Source organism: Coregonus clupeaformis, chromosome 10, assembly GCF_020615455.1.
Source record: "Coregonus clupeaformis isolate EN_2021a chromosome 10, ASM2061545v1, whole genome shotgun sequence".
NCBI lineage: Eukaryota > Metazoa > Chordata > Actinopteri > Salmoniformes > Salmonidae > Coregonus > Coregonus clupeaformis.
The window spans coordinates 14,890,450-14,909,454 of NC_059201.1; the positions used below are offsets into that span (position 1 = coordinate 14,890,450).

Below are 19,005 nucleotides of genomic sequence, written 5' to 3' on the forward strand. Positions count from 1 at the left end.
CACCGTGCTTCTACATCTGCATTGCTTGCTGTTTGGGGTTTTAGGCTGGGTTTCTGTATAGCACTTTGTGACATCTTCTGATGTAAAAAGGGCTTTATAAATACATTTGATTGAAATTTGATTGATTGGTTGCTTAGGATATATTGACTTGATATTTATTGTTTTTAACTTGAATGCCGTTTGAATTATGTATGATTTATGCATAACCAAATAAAGTTACCAATACAGGAAAAAGCCAGTTAACAAAAACATATCCTTAGAATCACTGATAGTGATATCTGCAGGCAGTGCTGTATGTGAAGTGCTGTAAGTGTAATCTAACACTGAATACAAGACACATTCACTTCACAGATGGAAAGTATTTATTTCATGTTCCATTTCATTCTACTTTCAAGAAAAATATAAAAAGTGAGTAAGTAACACATGATGACAGTTCAAGAGATTGATTCACCCCTCCAAAGTCCCATCTGTCAAGAGGTGAGTACAGGATGACGTTGCCCATAGATGCTAAACCAGAGTCAGTTTTGTGTTTTCCCCTCTTATGTTTCAGATCAGGATTTACGTTGAGGATTTGGGACCTCCGCCGGCACAGCCCCCTTTATAGTTGGCTATGACCTGCCTGTGGAAGTGGGGGAGGAACTGGTGTATGCGGAGGCCAGGGTCAGAGGCCAGCGTTGGGCAGGGCCCAGAGAGGGGTCCAGTCAGTGGGCTGGGGCGCAGGCCAAAGACCTCCAGGGCTGGGATGGGGCCGTAGAGGGTGGGCAGGCCCCGGGTTGGAGCCTTGCGGGGGGGTCCCAGGGAGGACTGGGAGAGGAAGGGCCGGGCGGTACGGGGTCCTGGGGCAGGCTGGGGGTGGGGGTTAGGGTGAGAGGGGTGGGTGTCACCACCTAATGTGCCACAGGGGGTGCTAAGGGAATGGGATAGAGTCCTGGGAACCAGGCAGAGAGGCCAACTGCTGCCCAGACTCAGCCCCAGGCAACGAGCCCTCTTCTGGGGCTCGCTGTGGAGTGCCTGAGGGTGCTCTGGTGCCATTCTCCGAGACGACCTCAGTGTAGGGGAGGTGTGCTGGCGCCCCAGAGCTCCACCCTCTCCATCTCTTTTGGGGAACATATTCCCCCCTCCCCCTGATTGGTTATCTTTGCCTGAGAGGCGGCGGCATGGGGATGGTCTATTATTGGAGGGTTTGTCCTCTGCTTCTGGGGCTGATTGGTTGGTGCGGGTGTGTGTGGTGAGAGGGGGGTCAGGGATGACAGGGATTCTATGAGGGGGCAACCGGGGTCGTCTTAGTGGGGCCCCCTCCACCAGCAGGTTAACTCCCATGTACTGAGGGACTTCAACTGTAGCCTGGGAGAAGGAGGAAAATAGATATGTTCACACACTCCTGATGGGGGTTGAGTATTATTTGTGCTGTACAATACCTGGGAATGCTTGCATAGTCTGCATAGACTCATCATATGTGATCATCAAGCTTGTGTCCGAATGATCTGCATGTATGTCTATGCATATATCCTTGGCCTCACCTGTTTGTAGATGAGCTGAAAGCCCCCTGTATATGCACCAGGGTCCGCCCGTCGGTCCAGCACCACCCTGAGAGTATCCAGCTGCACGGCAGGGCAGAGGCGGGCGGTGACGGCTGTGGAGGGTGCCATGGTGGGGCTGGCGTTGATCTCCAGTAGCCAGGGCCTCAGGTCCCGACCCAGCATGAAGTCTGCCCCGTAGAGCTCAAAGCTGCCCCTGCGCCCCTCCACCAGGTCCTGGGCTGTCTGGAGGGCGTGGACCACTGCCCGCTGCATCCCAGGCACCACCAGCGCCCCCCACGATGCCCCCTGGCCCTGGGCACGCAGGAAGGCCCGGAACTGGGAGCACGACCACATGTTGTCCTTGGGCACCTCCGGGTGGCGCCATTGAGACGGCTGGAAGTCCTTCTGGATGGAGTTGTTGCACAGGTGGACTGAGCTGACGGAGGGATGGAGGCGGAGAGAGAAAGCAAGAAATGGACAGAATTTACTTTTTTGCTCAGTTCTGCTGCAAAATACCTCCTGATAAAGGAAAACTGATATGGATCAGGTGAATTAGCAAGTTCTCTCTCTCTTTCTTTCACACTCCTCTCCCCTCCCCTTCTCTCTTACCTATCCAGGGTCTGTGTGGAGTAGGGTTGGGTGGAGAAGCGCAGGTAGCACTCGCGGTAGAACCACACGGTCAGGGGGTTCCAGTCTGTGACCAGGAACCACTGGCGCAGGTCGAACTTGGTGGCATGGACCAACAGGGGGCGCTCCAGGTACTTCTGCACCACCCACTTACTGTCCTTGATTAGGGATGGGTCACTGTCCACCAGCCTAAGGATCTCCTCCAGGCGATTCATACACATTATACCTGGAGGGGAGTGGGAGGAGGAGAGAGAAGGAGGGAGAGGGCGATTGAGAGGGAGGGAGAAAGGGGGAGAGAGAGAGAGAGAGACAAAAAGAGATTGGCAGATAAGATAGGAAAGAGGGACAAAGACAACGAGAGCGAGGAGTACAAGGAAAGAAAGCGAGGAAATTAGGGTGTAGGGGTAGACATGACTAAGATATGAAAGAGAAAGAGTTACAAAAACACATACGCATTAACATACACAGCAAACCCTATGACACACACCCAACTTGCCCCACACATCACATCAACGTGTCCCTCAGACACACACACACACACACACACACACAGACAGAGCCAGCCTCACCCCTGCCCCGTGACTTGGCCCCTGGTTTGATGATCCAGATGTTGTGGAGGCCATCTATGTCCAGCTGTGGACACACCTGTAGTCTATTCAACATGGCCTGACAACGCTCCACGTACACACCACTGCCCTCGATCCCCAGACCTTCACTACACACACAGACACACACACGCGCGCGCACACACACACGCACGAGAGGGAGAAACACGGGGGGGGGTCGTTCATATTGACATGAACCAAATACCTTAGTCCAGTGCCAGTATGTATCCTATGGGTTAGCTGAGCAAAGACAATGCATCTATGAATGACTAACTAATGACCCTTGACTACACACAACACACTCACTGGACGACCAGGTAGTAGTCATGCATGAACTTGGCCCACTGCTGTTCTGTGAGGGAGGGTGGCGTTTCCATGGTGACATCAATGTCACTGTGGTCCAAGCTGTTGAGAAACTCCTGGCATATGTGCAAAGCCCTGTCAATCATTCCTGGACCGACCAATCTAGTTGCTCTGCGTTTCCTAGGGCCTGGGGAAGACTTATTGGCTTGACATTGAGAATGGCACAATGTATTGCAGTTTATTGGTGTGTGTGTGTGTGTGTGTGTGTGTGTGTGTGTGTGTGTGCAGTATATCACTCTGATACCCTCGGATTGTGACAAGTTCTGTTCCACCTTTTCTTCCTCTGCCTCTCCTTGCTCTCTTCCCTCTCCATCACTTCTTTCCACTATGTGCTGGAGCAGACTAGTGCATGCTGTCCTCCTGAAGTCTTCTAAAAAAGTGGAGGAGAGAGAGGGGGAGGGAGGGCGAGAGAAAGAAAGAAAGGATAATGAAAAATATTACATTTCTCAATTAGACATTCCTAATAAATGTGTACTATACAGTAATGTTGACTGTGAATTGGGGATGGAGAGGTGCTTGCAGAAGGGCCTACAGGGAGAAATGGGTAGAAGTTCCCTCTATCCACTGATACAGGATCAGATACTGTTACATACCTTTAATAGTTAAGGTTAGAGACTTTGGGTTAAGGTCATCTGATCCTAAGGGAACCTACTACCTTGAGCTATCACAGGAAGAAAGACATGCATCTTGGGGTGCAGGACAGAGTGACAGTTAGAGAGTTGGCTGACCAATGAAGGCATGTTTCTCATCGTCTGCCCCGAGCCTGTAGCATCGTGGGAAGAATGTGTCTGGGTTTGCAGCATCAAACCACTGAAGGTTCCTCAAGTTCACACACAAACCCACCTGAGAGAAAGAGCGAGAGAGATTATTATTACTCATATTATGTATTCCTGAATAAAATAGAGTAAAATAGCGAAAAGAAGAGTAGGATAATAGAGAGAGGCACTGCAGAGGCACTAGAATATAGCCTGAGTAGTCCCGTTATTTCCTTAAGTGAATTGAGTGCAATCTGTATTCATACTGTGACCTTGGTGGTGAAAGTGCCCGACTTTGCGTAGTGATTGGTCATCTGGTCCTTCCGTAACGAGCGGCAGTCAATCTCGTCCCTCCGTGTCGTCCAGTAGAAGTATGTTGTTTCATTTCGCACCAGACGAGACTGGGGGAAGAAACGGTGAGTGAATGAGTGACAGGAAAGGGAAAAATCTAGCAATGACGCCATATCAAACAGCAGCTCACCATGAGGTCATACATGTCATCAGGGTCGTCCTCCCTCGCCCCCTCCACCACTCTGACTGAAAAAGAGAGAATAAAAATAAGTATGTAGAACATAGGAGGAGACATGGGAGAAGGTAGTTGCTCCTAACCACTGATACAGGATCAAATATTTTCTGATCCCCCTAATGGTTAAGGTTTTTAGTAAGGTAATCTGATCCTATATTTGTGGTAGGGGTCAACTTCTACCTCGAGCGATGTCTTGGTTGATGTGGTGTAGTATGGGCTCAGGTTGTATCGTATTCTCAGGACTAGGAGCATCCTACCGGTGCTCCCATTACATTTACACTACAGCTATTAATCTAAATGCCCTATCCATACCATTAGCAGGGATGCTGCTTTACCTTATACTGTATGAGTAGGCTCAAACTTAAAACTGTTGAAGTCTCTCTTACAGCCTTTGAGGACTACAGAATACCTCACAAGAGCTAGTTTCTTCCTTGCCACTGTCCGATTGTGGGTTGACAAATGTATTCAAACCTAATGCTTGCCCAACGAAGAGCTTCCGTCTTACCGTTGTCATCATTACTGTCATCCCCATCCCCACCATCCTCTTCCTCATCACCATGACAATGGCCTGCTGGTGTTGGTGCGGGGCGTGGCAGGCGACGCTCCACCCAACCTCTGGCCCGCAAGGCAGCACGGATCACAGGATAGGGGCCCTGTACAGAGAACACCCTCCGCAGCTGAGAGAGAGAGAGAGAGAGAGAGAGAGAGGGTAGGAAAGTGTCTTTAGGTCAGCAGCCCTGGTCCAGGAGAGCTGCAGTGTGTGCAGGCTTGTTCCTCCAGTCTTTGGATCAGGTGTGAATCAGGTGCATTAGTGCTGGGCTGGAGCCAAACCCTGCACACCCTGTCGCTCTCCACTATGGCCAGGGTTGGTAACCACTGCTGTAGGTAATGTGTTGGTTGTGATGTGTCTGCTGTAGGCCCAGACAGTGGTTGTGTGGCGAGAGAGAGAGAGAAAGAGACCAGGGGCGTCATGCACCCCAAAAATCTAAGTTGTCGAATTTCAAATTTTTCAAACACCTGAAACAGCCTTTTCCTGCAATCCAGAGCCATAATCATTATGCTTAATTCTATGTAAAAAATATGTATATTTTTCTGCATATCTAAGCATGCCTCATCTTGAGTTGTCTGTATCCTCCTGACTGGTGGTAAATTTTTTATTAAAGAAACTAAATATGCTTCTCTGCTAAAATCTGGGTAAAAGATGGAAAGGAATGTGAGTCTTACTCAATACAGTTAGTTTGCCAGCAGGATACCACCCTGCATCCCACTGCTGGCTTGCCTTTGAAGATAAGCAGGACTGCTCGTGGTCTGTCCCTGGATGGGAAACCAGATGCTGCTGGAAATGGTGTTGGAGGGCCAGTAGGAGGTGCTCTTTCCTCTGGTCTAATGCCCCAGGGCAGTGATTGGGGACATTGCCCCTGTGTAAGGTGCCGTCTTTTGGATGGGACGTTAAACAGGTGTCCTAACTCTTTGTGGTCACTAAAGATCCCATGGCACTTATCGTAAGAGTAGGGGTGTTAATCCCAGTGTCCAGGCAAAATGTCCTATATGGCCACCTAATCATCCCCAGCTTCCAATTGTCTCATTCCTCCTCTAACCTGTAACTATTCCCCAGGTCATTGCTGTAAATGAGAATGTGTTCTTAGTCACCTTACCTGGTAAAATGCATGCCAGCTAAGATAGTTAGACAAGCTAGCTACTCTAACTTGATTGATAGCCTGAAATAGCTAGTTGGGAGATTGGGAACCTATCTGGGCTGGCTAAAGCCAACTTTGTTCCCCTGTGCCCCCTATGGGTAAGATGCCTCAGAGAGACTACTGTCTTACCTGGACAGCCTTCTCCACCAGAGCCTTGGCAGTCTTCAGCCTGTCTGGGTGTATCACCGGCAGGTTAAACAGACTGCGACGCACCCTCCCCTCTATGGGGGAAAACAGGCATACATTTAGTATACAGTATGGTGTCAGTGGCATACCGCAGTTTCGTGGGGCCCCCCGCAAGGTCTGAGAAAAAATGTTGCTGTTTTAAACCTAATTTCCTGCAATTCAACACATATTGCCATGGGGCAGAGAGAAATATGTGCAGTTTTATAGCTCATCTCATGCTATTCTACACATTTTGCAATGAGGCTGAGAGAATTTAGCATTTTTTAAGATAATTTCCAGCTATTCTACACATGCATATGAGTGTGAGTATGAATGTGTTTAAAGTTCCAAATTGTAATTATCACGTGCACAAGTACAGTCAAATGCCTTTCTTGCTTGCTCTTTCCCAACAATGCAGTAATCAATATCAGTAGTACTGTAAAAAAAAGTATAAAAAGTCAAGTAGAACAAAAACACACGAGAAATAGAAATAAAAAGAACACGAGAAAGTAAGTAAGCTATATACAGGGTCAGTTCCAGGGTCAGTGCCAATACCATATTTACAATGTGCAGGGATACTGGAGTGGTAGGGTTAGATATGTATAGGGGTAAGGTGACTAGGCATCAGGATATACTTTATGATAAACAGAGTAGCAGCAGCATATATGATAATTGTAGGTGAGTTTGTACGTGCGTGTGTGTAGAGTCAGTATGAATGTGTGTGCGTGTTATGTGTGAGCAAATTAGGTGTGTGTGTGTGTGTGTCAGTGTGAGTGTGTGTGAGTGAGTATGTAGAGTGTGCATAGAGTGAGTGTGTGAGTGTGCATAGAGTGAGTGTGTGAGTGTGCATAGAGACAGTGCAATAATAAAATAGAAGGTTCAATGCAGATAGTCCGTGTAGCCATTTTGTTAGCTAGTTAGCAGTCTTATGACTTGGGGATAGAAACTGTTCAGGAGCCTGTTGGTGTCAGATTTGTTGCTCCAGTACTGCTTGCCGTGCAGAAGCAGAGAGAGCACTCTATAGCTTGGGTGGCTGGAGTCTTTAAAGGTCCTGAACAGTCATTCTGAAAAGTAGTGATGGGAAACCGAGGCTTTCTGAAGACTTCAGCGCTTTCACCAAATTGTGCCAAAAAACGGTTCATTACTCAGAGCTTCATTATCTGTTCACAATGCACATTAGTGACATCTGCTGGTCAGCAATAAATAGCAGCGTGTGATTATCAGAGACGTAATTTTTTCTCCACTGTTTTCATCAAAGCTCTGTGGCACAGCGGTAAATCGTTGGCTTTAGTAGCTATAATCTGTTGGAATACCAGGTCTACATCATGCTTCCCTTTGCCTTCAAGTTGATTCTTTTTCAAAAACTACATCTATGGCATTATTTAGAACGCTTAAGAGAATCTTATTTATACTAAATCAAATAAATTATTTGAACAACAGTGCAGAAAGCGTGGTTTCACATTTTTTAAAAAATCTAAATAGTGTGCCTTCAACAGGATTTAGACTTCATACCCTCACATCCCTAAATGCTAAGCTACCAGTCAGTTGAAAATGTACATTCAAAATCCTAACTATATTTGTAAGTATGATGTCCAGTAGAGGTCGGTGTTTGAAAGCAGCTTGGAATCGAAGAAAGCACTGGAACCACGGCGAAATCAGTGGGATCTCGCATTATGCAACATATGGTTTGAAAAAGTACGTGATCAAACGAAGCGTCGGACATCATTGATGACATACTTCTGATAAAGTAATACATGTATCGGAAACACTGCTTCGAAGTTCGCTGCTTAAAGATTTCAACGCATGCCTCAGAGCTCTGGTATCAAACATAACATCACTATTGAAAAGTACTTTTTCTCTCATGGCTAAGTACCAGGAAGTTTGAAAAGACAGGCTGAGTGGGCGGGGAGCTTATATTCATGAGCTCGTCTTGACTAACAGCTGTTTGAAATGACTCTGTCAAGCAACTTGGATGCAGTGAGCAGTGTTGCAATAAAAGAATCAAGGAAATTTGGTGATACACAAAGCAACTCAAACATGGAAATTGACCAATTATATCATTTTTTTTATATACATCTCCCATTTGGCGTCTCTTGTGATGCAGTTCACAGCAGCACTGGCAGATGTGTTGACTTGACAACTGTGTCAGAGTTTTGAATGACAAAAAAATTAATACAATACATTTGCAAGTAGCCAGCCCAAACAACAACAATTTGATATGTTGTTGTTTTCTACCTTAGTAGCATACCCTACTCCATCACTAAGTCAGTACAGGGGGCCACCAGGCAGTCAGTGGGGAAGCATACCAAAACCTGTGAACAGGCCCTCACGATTTGCTAGAGGCCCTCATCCAAATCTGCAAAGAAATTATCAGACCTCCCCAATAACCCATCACAATGACCCTGACAACACACTCCGAACAGAAGGACTTTCCTCAGACGGCTTTTCATGGTTACCTCCCCACGAGGGAATCCATTCATAGATGGCACAAGGTACGTACAGAGAACTGCCCTCACGGAGGCACTCACACCAAATACATGTACCAACTGTTTGTGAGTGTGCCGAGGCCATGCAGATCTGGGCAGTGTTTGTTCCCACTAGCGTCCAGCCTTGCCGCCACATCGCTCCTCCTTCAGCACCTGCCCAGGCCGATGGAAATACCACCCCCCTTCTCCCTCTCCATCTCTCTCCCCTTTCCTCGCTCTACACCTATCCCTCTCACAGAACCAGACCAGAACCAGGAGCCATTCTTCACCACACCAGAAGAGGCGCAGAGGAAGGACCAAATCTCCAATTACTGACCTCCGGGTCTTGGGCTCATTTGTGTGTCTGCTGGCTCCTCAGGATGTCCTTCTTCCCCTGTACAGAACCAGATCCCGACCCAGCACCAACCCAGTACCCATTTTGCAGCACAAGCCCCAGTACCAGACCACCAGATGAGGTGTGGAGGAGGGACCAAAGATCAGACCTTCACCCGGAGCGAGCAGGCCACAGGGAAGTACCACCATTGACCTCTGGATCTAGGGCTCCCTTGCGTGTCTGCTGGCTCCTCAGGTTGTCTTTCCTCCCCTCTACAAACCCAGATCCCAACCCAGCACCTGCAGCAGCCCTGGTTCCCGGTTCCCAGGGTCTAGTCCCAACACCAGACCCAGCATCAACCCATGGTATTCAGTCCCGGCCCCAGCACCAGCACGGATCCCAGTTTCCATTCCCAGCACCAACCCCTCTAGTAGCATAGCCTCCGATTCGGATGACCATTTCCCAAACAGAGAACGTCACGGGTACTTCCTGTTTGAGCTTCTGCTTGTACAGTATAGAGTCATGATCTGATTTGCCGAAAGGGGGGACGAGGGAGGGCCTTGGTATGCTTGCTTGTGGGTAGAGTAACAGTTTATCGCCCCTAGTGACGAAAGAGACATGTCGATGGAAGTTGGGCATTACGTGTCTTAATGAAGTGGAATTAAAATCACTGGCAACAAGAAAAGCAGCCTCCGGGTGCATGGTTTCCCACTTGTATAGCCTCGTACAGTTCGTTAAGTGTCAGCTTTTTTTTTTCTTGTCCTGAGGTGGAATATATACAGCAGTCACGATAACAGATGAAAGCTCTCTGGAGAGGTAGAAGGGTCAGCATTTGACCATCAGGTATTCCAAGACGGGTGAACAATGGGTCGAGACTTCCACTGTGCTAGAGTCAGCACACTATTTTCTTTTGCTGAAGAGGTATACACCTTGTTATCGTATCTTGAGTAACTTATTTTGGCCTGGTCTGACACAGGATGTTGTGGCTTAGTGTAAATCCTGTTGCGTTTGCCAGTGGACGGGTAAACCTAACCAAGCTGTGCCGGTTGCACCTTTGCAGCCTATTCCTGCTTTGGACTAACCTTTCAGCAGAGTTCTGGTGGATTGTGTTGGTCCTTTGCCCAAAGCAAAGAATGGTAACCAGTTTCTCTTAACCATCATGTGCGCTGCCACTCGTTTCCCAAAGGCTATTCCACTGACGAAAATCACGAAAGGAAGTTAACTATGGATATTGCAGGAGTTTCCCCTTGAAATCAGACATGTTCGGGGTAAGGACAACTTGGTTGCTGATTGGCTTTCAAGGGTGGGCAGTCAATTGGTTTTGTGTTTTGCATTTAGCCAGTGTGTTGCCCTGCCTCACAATTTAGTTTGACTGCACGTTTTGTTGTTTTGGAATTAGTTTAGTTTTGGTTGCACTCATTCCAAGGGGACGAGAGTTATAGAAGCGTTTGTGAGTTTTTCAAAACTTGTGAGTTTTAGGTAACTATTAAAATAATATACAAAGATTGTAAAAAAAAAATATATAAAAATATATATATATATATATTATTATTTTTAAAGTGTTTATTTTATATTTAAATGTTGACAGCCAGTAGACACCATGTTTACATTGGAGAAGGCGACGCATTTAAGTAGCAACGCATTTAATTGATTATCTTGTGCAATCGAAGTTGTTTTCTGTTGGTGGTGACCAAACTTGTCCAACAAAAATATAGGAAGGTGTTACAGGTTTTGGTTTTTCCATTTATGTTTTGAGCTTGGACTTTAGCACGTTAGCACGTAAGGCACCTCAATAGGTATTACCTTGTTAGTCAGTATGTGTTACACCTGTGCTGGTTGCCATCACATTAGTGGGAAGGTGTTTCCCCTGTGCTGGCCCAGGTACTATTTAAAGAGAGTGGCTTGCCCAGCGCTCCAGTTGTCTTGATAGATGCAGAGGGTTAATACCTTTAGTTGGCTCTCCCTATTTTGATTTCTAGACAAATAATGATTTATCTGATCTTCCCTGTTTTCTTTTTGCTCCACTTTTTGGTTTGCTTCCTGTCCAAGTTTGGTGTGGGTTTTTATTTTGTTTGCTTCTTCTTGGGCAAATTTAGTGGGTGTTCATGGTGGGTGTCTTTTAGGTTCCAGTTGTTGTTGCGAGTCAACTTTCCGTGGACACCCCCATGAGTGTCTTTCAGAACCCCTCCTAAAACCCCACCTGTTTTGTTTTGGTTGTTGGTCAGTGACTCTTTGTTAGTTCCCCCTTCTGTTTGAGCGACATTACTATTATTTTTTGCTGGGGAATGTAACACCCTCCCTCTCTAGATTTCCCTGACTCCAATGTCCTGTCTACTCAGTGAATGGAGAATCCATTGAGTTGGATAGCCATGGGGGGTATCTTGTACAAAAACCACACTGTAAAAAATGTCCTTTAATTTTTACAGTAAATTACTGGCGACACAGAAGCCAGTGAATTACTGTAGATTTACAGGACCTTTACTGTAACACAAATTTACAGCATATTACTGGAACACCTGACAGTAACATGCTATATTTCTAGAATTTACAGTGCATTACGGGAAGCACAGTGGTTAGTAAACTGCTGCAGACTTACAGTGCAGGAAGCTAGTACCATCAACAGGCAGTATTTTTGGTTCATGTATTTGATATAGGTATTTCAATACTTCCAATACCTATTTTGACATCTGCATTTCACTGACCTGAACTAAAATTCACGTAGCCTATTTTGTATTGTCTAATACAACTACAGTGCATTCGTAAAGTATTCAGACCCCTTCACTTTTTCCACATTTTGTTACGTTACAGCCTAATTCTAAAATCGATTAAATGGTTTTTTTTCCCTCATCAATCTACACACAATACCCTATAATGACAAAGCAAAAATAGGTTTTTAGAAATGTTTGCACATTTATTAAAAAATATATATATAAATATCACATTTACATACACAAGAGTCAAAAGTTTGGACACACCTATTCATTCAAAGGTTTTTCTTTATTTAGACTATTTCTTACATTGTAGAATAATAGTGAATAGCCACCCTTTGCCTTGATGACAGTTTTGCATGAGGTAGTCACCTGGAATGCATTTCAATTAACAGGTGTGCCTTCTTAAAAAAAATGTATTTCCTTCTTAATGCGTTTGAGCCAATCAGTTGTGTTGTGACAAGGTAGGGGGGTATACAGAAGATAGCCCTATTTGGTAAATGACCAAGTCCATATTATGGCAAAACAGCTCAAATAAGCAAAGAGAAATGACAGTCCATCATTACTTTAAGACATGAAGGTCAGTCAATCTGGAAAATGTAAAGAACTTTGAATGTTTCATCAAGTGCAGTCGCAAAAACCATCAAGCGCTATGATGAAACTGGCTCTCATGAGGACCGCCACAGGAATGGAAAACCCAGAGTTACCTCTGCTGCAGAGGATAAGTTCATTAGAGTTACCAGCCTCAGAAATTGCAGCCCAAATAAATGCTTCACAGAGTTCAAGTAACAGACATCTCAACATCAACTGTTCAGAGGGGACTGTGTGAATCAGGCCTTCATGGTCGAATTGCTGCAAAGAAACCACTACTAAAGGACACCAATAAGAAGAAGAGACTTGCTTGGGCCAAGAAAGACGAGCAAGGGACATTAGACCAGTGGAAATGTGTCCTTTGGTCTGGAGTCCAAATTTGAGATTTTTGGTTCCAACCTTCGTGTCTTTGTGAGACGCGGTGTGGGTGAACGGATGATCTCCACATGTGTATTTCCCACCGTAAAGCATGGAGGAAGAGGTGTTATGGTGTGGTGGTGCTTTGCTGGTGACACCGTCTGTGATTTATTTAGAATTCAAGGCATACTTAATAATAATAATATAATAATATGCCATTTAGCAGACGCTTTTATCCAAAGCGACTTACAGTCATGCGTGCATACATATTTTATTTTTTTTGTGTATGGGTGGTCCCGGGGATCGAACCCACTACCTTGGCGTTACAAGCGCCGTGCTCTACCAGCTGAGCTACAGAGGACCACAGGCCAGGATGGCTACCACAGCATTCTGCAGCGATACACCATCCCATCTGGTTTGGGCTTAGTGGAACTGTCATTTGTTTTTCAACAAGACAATGACCCAACACACCTCCAGGCTGTGTAAGGGCTATTTTACTAAGAAGGAGAGTGATGTAGTGCTGCATATGATGACCTGGCCTCCACAATCCCCCAACCTCAACCCAATTGAGATGGTTTGGGATGAGACGCACGGCAGAGTCAAGGAAAAGCAGGCAACAAGTGCTCAGCATATGTGGGAACTTGAATTTACCACAGGTGGACTCCAATCAAGTTGTACAAACATCTCAAGGATGATCAATGGAAACAGGATGCACCTGAGCTCAATTTCGAGTCTCATAGCAAAGGGTCTGAATACTTATATAAATAACTGAAGAAAAAAAATGCCCCAAATTCAAAAAAACTGTTTTCGCTTTGTTATTATGGGATACTGTGTGTAGATTGATGAGGAAAAATTGTCATTTAATCCATTTTAGAATAAAACTGCAACGTAACAAAATGTGGAAAAAGGGAAATAGTCTGAATATTTTCCAAATGCACTGTATATACTTGCAACTATGGCGCTTAACTACAACATTCTCGGTAACGGTAACATAATCTTTTTACTTGCTATGACTGTGGTATATTCTTATTTACCTTAATTTAATACACTGACTGTAAGTACCTCTGGAAAAGAGCGTCTGCTAAATGACCAAAATGTAAATGTAAAAATTAACAATTGCAAAGCACACTCCTAGGTATTATTCTAATGAGCTCCGCCCCCAAACAAGGTCACATTTTTATCAAAATACAAATAGTTTTAGACTAATACCCAGCAGTGTGCTTTGCAAATGTTCATTTTTACATTTACATTTTGGTAATTTAGCAGACGCTCTTGTCCAGAGCGAATTACAGTCAGTGCATTCATCTAAGGTTGATTTTAAAAAAACATACCATCAGCTTCTTTTAAGTTACTGTAAAATGCAGAGCAATGACATAGTACAATACTGTAAAACGAGCCTACTGTACTGTGAGAGTAAATTCTACTTTAATCATGTTGGTAATTACATGGAATTACTGCAAGCAGGTTGGGTGCTAGGTATTTATATAGTACAGCATATTTATGATTATTTGGTGTTTAATATCACTTGGACTTTTAGAGGCCTAAACAAATGCTTCCAAACTGGCTGTGATTACAGGACAAAACAGATCAAAAGGACGTGTCTTAATATTCAGCCATTAGCGGGTTTAAAACTTTTCCACAATGCACCAGAATTTACACTGCAGTAAATATACAGCAAAACATCAATACACTACTTTATTGTTAAATTGTATTGTAAAATTACAACAATTGCTGTAATTTTACAACAGTGTAGCGCAGGGTTCTTCAATTCCGGTCCTGGAGGGCCGAAACACCTCTGTTTTTCATCCTCTCCTTCTAATCAGGGGCTAATTCAGACCTGGGACACCAGGTGAGTGCAATTAACTACCAGGTAGAAATAAAAAACAGAAGTGTTTCGGCCCTCCAGGACCGGAATTGAAGAACCCTGGTGTAGCGGAACGCCATTGATCCCCCATTGCTCTTTACAGCAGTGGTTCCCAACCAGGGGTACTAGGACCCCTGGGGGTACTTGGCCTATCCACAGGGGGTACTTGAGAAGACTTATGAGACCATAGGCCTACAGGTAAAATGTACATGATAGGGTACTTCAGGGGTACTCCGGGCAGAGCAAAATTCAGTTGGTGGTTCAGTAACCAAAAAAACTTGGGAACCACTGCTTTACAATACTGTACTGTAATTTACAATTACAGTAGCTATCTGTAAAAGTTTTGCTGTAAATTTACAGCAATTTGTTACAGTGCATGTTTCAGAAAAGCAGAGAATATTGCAGTTACGAGAGTACCGTTGATAGCAAATCCGCGATGGGAGGTCATCCTTTTTATTATCAATAGACTGTACATTGGCCAATAGAATGTGGCCGGATTCCCTTCGCCTCTTTTTCACCAGTGTCTCCTCTTGGATAGCCTGAAAATTGGGACAGAATTACATAAAGAGCCCAGGGCAGAGTCGAAGTCGAAGCTGGAATTGAGGTTAGTAGCGATTGATCTGATGTTCAAAAGTTGTTGTTGATCATAAGAAATGATAGCGGATACATTTCGTGCAAAAAAAGTAAAGATAAACACCAAAAGAATAACAAAATAGCAAAGTTGGGTCGGAGCTCGCAAGATGGCAGCCATACAGTATGCTGCCATCATCGTGTTTGTGTGTGTGTGTTCTTACGAGGCATGTGCTGCATGTGCTGCATGACGCTCTCAGGGTGGCCTGAAATCTGTCCCTCTGGGGTCCCCTTCTCTCTGGTCATCTAAGGAGAGAATAGATCATCATCATGCTGTAGTCAGCCTACTATCAGCCAATAGGTTTTGGACCTTTATGGCACAGGCAACCGCAAGCTCTGCTCCAACCGTTACTCCTAAATGTTGATTTTTCAGTGTAACATTTCTAGTGTTGAGTCAGGTGTTAAATTAACTCTGTAAGTGCTAAATTAACACTTCTTGGTGTAAATGAACCCAAGTGTTGGTGTTAATAACCAGTGTTAAACCAAAACCACGGCCATCATTATCATATTTCCCAGCATGCCCTATTGCAGATTGATTTTTTGAATTGTTTTTGCATTGATTGATGAATTAATCTTATGCTACTCAAATAAATAAGACCTTTTTCTAAACCAATACAATCTGTTACTTGGACTTGTTGCACCCATTACTGAAATGTTTGTTCCAGTTTAGATGGTTTAGGTAGTTTCATCATTTATCAATCATTCTGAAGGCAGGTTGCGGGTGAATAACAATTCAAAATGTTGGATATCCTCACTCTGGCTGGATTCCAATAAGAACCACACATCTTTTTGCAATCCATCACAATGTGACTTGCAGGCTTGAAAACCACACGTTTCAGGCCACTGCATTAGGGTAAAACTAGGCTCTCAAAATAAGGCCCTAAAAACTTGTTTTACTGTTATTTAATTTTAATGACAACATATTCGCTTAGGAGCTCACTTGGTGAATGCCACAGGACAGAAAATGGATGAATGCAACAACCATGTCTCTTTCACTAACAAATACGGTCTTGGGTTGTAACTCTACAATTCACTCGAACGGCAAGGCACTCTGGGAAATATGTAAATAAGGCTTTACACTAAGCAGTGTGTTAATTTAACACTGAAAAGAGTAGACACGTATATACTCTGGACCCATGTTAAAATTAACAGAGTCTGTGTTGATTTAACACTGGAGAATTTGCTGTGTATGTATACACCTGTAAGTTACTGTAAAGAAAAAGGTACAGTATGTTACCGTAAATTCCAAATAAACTTTGGTTTACCAGTACATTACTGTAATGTTTCATTGGAATTTACAGTAACATGCTGGACTTTTTTTTTTACAGCAACTTATAGGTAACTGGCTGCCAGTAAGTTACCGTAAAAACAACATGATTTTTTTACAGTGTGAAGCTGACAGTGAGGGTGACTGCCGACTGACTAATCTACAAATCACCTTGCATCATAAATAACTACTCATTATTATTTGTAGATCAGTCAGTCACCATTTACCCACAATGCATCATGAATTTGACGCTTTCAAACACAGCCACAGGTTCTGCTGTTAGCTGTCTGCAGGGCAGGTTCTTTTAAAATGAGACAGCTAGTGGGTAGTGATCTGGGTCAGGTGGCTGTTTATCTGTGGCAAGCCGAGACAAACACTGTCACCTGTCTTGCCCAACCCCCATCCACCCACCCACTCTGGAGTGAATTACATATACACCCCTCCCACATGCACCTGAGGATTTCCACAGACTTGGGGTCATGTTCACCAAATAAACGCACACACACACACACACACACACACACGGCAGAAATCCCAATGCACAGTGTTGACATGCAATTATTCTTACCTAGTTACAGCTGCCTCGTCACCTAGCACACTCAATAATAGAGATTAAATATGAACTGTCACATCTGAGGCTAGACAAGTCTACAATAATGAGTTCATTATCATGTACGAAAAGACACTATATCTACTCACAATATCCTCTCTCCCAATGAGCAATGAAGTGCAGTAGTCTATACAGTCTATATATAGTCAGACAATGAGTAGCCTATGGACAATTCCACGGTAACGGAATGATGCTGTATGCCAAACAAAAACCATTGACTGTAAAGTATAACAAACCAAACCACTCTATGCACAATGACTACTTTGAACAATTTCCACAGTAAAAAATAAATTAAAAAAAACATTTATTGGAAGGTGCAGGTGCAAAGTTTGGTAACAAAATCATGTTAATCTCCCTCAGTTTTATTCTGTTACCAAACTTTGTATCTGCACAGTTCTTCCTGTAAATGTGTTTTAGTACAATTTTCTGTGGAAATGTTTAAATCAATGGTTTTTATTTAGTATACATTTTATTACCATACAATATGGAAAATACAAACATTCCCAGGCAATTAATTGAATACAGATAATGGGGTCATTAAATACGTGGCAAAGCATTCACCAATAAAAATATCTGTATCTAACCTCCAAATATCATGCTCATGGTCATTTCTGCGCTCACTGTGAACTCACCTGTCCTCCCACGGTGCTTCTATTCCCCAGCTGCCTCTTGCGCCGTGTTGCTTCCTTTTGACTGCCGTGACCCAACCACTACTTGCGCACCTGCGCAATCCCGCCTCCTCCCTCAAGTTCCTACACACTGGGAGAATCTCAATTGCATAATTCTTGTGTCCTTCCTGTGCTCTCCTCACTTCCTTCTCAAAACCCATTAGAGTTGACGGTCAGAGGGGCGGGACCTCTGGCTTTCTCATCCAATGGGTTTTGAGAAGGAGGCGAGGAGACATGGAAGGGCCAAATGAATAAATAAATAAATGCACACATAAATAAATAAATAAAACAATAAATCCACACATAATTTAAAAAATGACCAAGGAAATACAAAAGTACGGATTAAAATTAATACATTTTCTCTACATATCTGTATGTATTTAATGATTTATCTATGTATTATCTAATTGTTCAAACTTTTATTAATTTTATTCATTTATTTATATATTTATTCATGTATTTATTTCTGTATTTATTCCTCCAATATAATAATGAGGGGGTGTCAATCAATCTCCTGTGGGTGATATCTAACACACCATTGGCAGATCAATGTCACGGTGCAGTTGCTCATTGCTTTTGCCTGCTTTTGCACCTATGTGAAGCTAGCCACAATAACAATTAGCCACAATGGTAGAATTTGTGATTCGCCTTCAAAATCAAAGTCCCTTATTGAAACTGACGCAAACAGATACAAATAGTGGAATCATTCCATATTTGGAATAGATAATGCTTAACAAGTCTGGATTGTTGTTATATAAATTAAACAAACAACAATAATTTGTTAATTTGACCAAAAAATCTCAATCAGTTGAAATCGCACTGTGGCTGTATTAGACTTCAGAATTGCATTGGGCGCATGCTGTATGCATTGTACAGCCTTTCCTATGGATCTTTGGTCCATTAAATGTTCACAACTGTGAAGAGTTTCCACAAACATTAGCATCATAGCTCCTATTGCAGGACTTTAACTGTGGGAAATCACCTCACTATTCAGCCTATTGTGCGTATTGTGTGTATTTAACATTCATATTGCAATGGTACAGCTTTAGCTATGGATCTTGGGTCCATGAAATGGGTATCAGTCCAGAACACAAGTGTTACACAAATATTACTGTTGTGGCTGTTATTGCAGGACTTCGACACCACTGGGAAATGAGCCACATTAGCTCACCAGTCAACCTACTGTGTAGTGAACATTCATATTGCAATGTACAGCCTTACCTATGGATCTTGGGTCCATGAAATATCAGCCA

The 19,005-nt window shown here is 43.8% G+C and overlaps 1 protein-coding gene across 1 annotated transcript; it reads right to left on the reverse strand.

Annotated features, from left to right (window-relative positions):
* Positions 1–344: 344 nt before the first annotated feature.
* LOC121575912 (tubulin monoglycylase TTLL3) lies at positions 345–17,776 on the reverse strand. Its single transcript, XM_041889205.2, has 13 exons — positions 17,717–17,776; positions 15,372–15,453; positions 6,223–6,314; positions 4,902–5,073; positions 4,352–4,407; positions 4,143–4,271; positions 3,844–3,958; positions 3,360–3,485; positions 3,059–3,242; positions 2,717–2,862; positions 2,130–2,373; positions 1,521–1,956; positions 345–1,344 (listed from the first exon to the last, which is right to left on the reverse strand). The coding sequence occupies exons 2-13, from the start codon at positions 15,451–15,453 to the stop codon at positions 559–561; spliced, it is 2,568 nt and encodes an 855-aa protein (XP_041745139.2). The 5' UTR covers positions 17,717–17,776; the 3' UTR covers positions 345–558.
* Between the last annotated feature and the right edge of the window lie 1,229 nt (positions 17,777–19,005).

Bases quoted from the DNA above. Each gene is read 5' to 3' on its own strand.
- LOC121575912 (XM_041889205.2), bottom strand. From the start codon at position 15,453: ATGACCAGAGAGAAGGGGACCCCAGAGGGACAGATTTCAGGCCACCCT. The intron at 3,243-3,359 runs GTATCAGAGTGA...AGTCTTCCCCAG, and splicing joins GAACTTGTCACAATCCGAGG to GCCCTAGGAAACGCAGAGCA. The intron at 2,374-2,716 runs GTGAGGCTGGCT...ACTCCCCTCCAG, and splicing joins GGCCAAGTCACGGGGCAGGG to GTATAATGTGTATGAATCGC.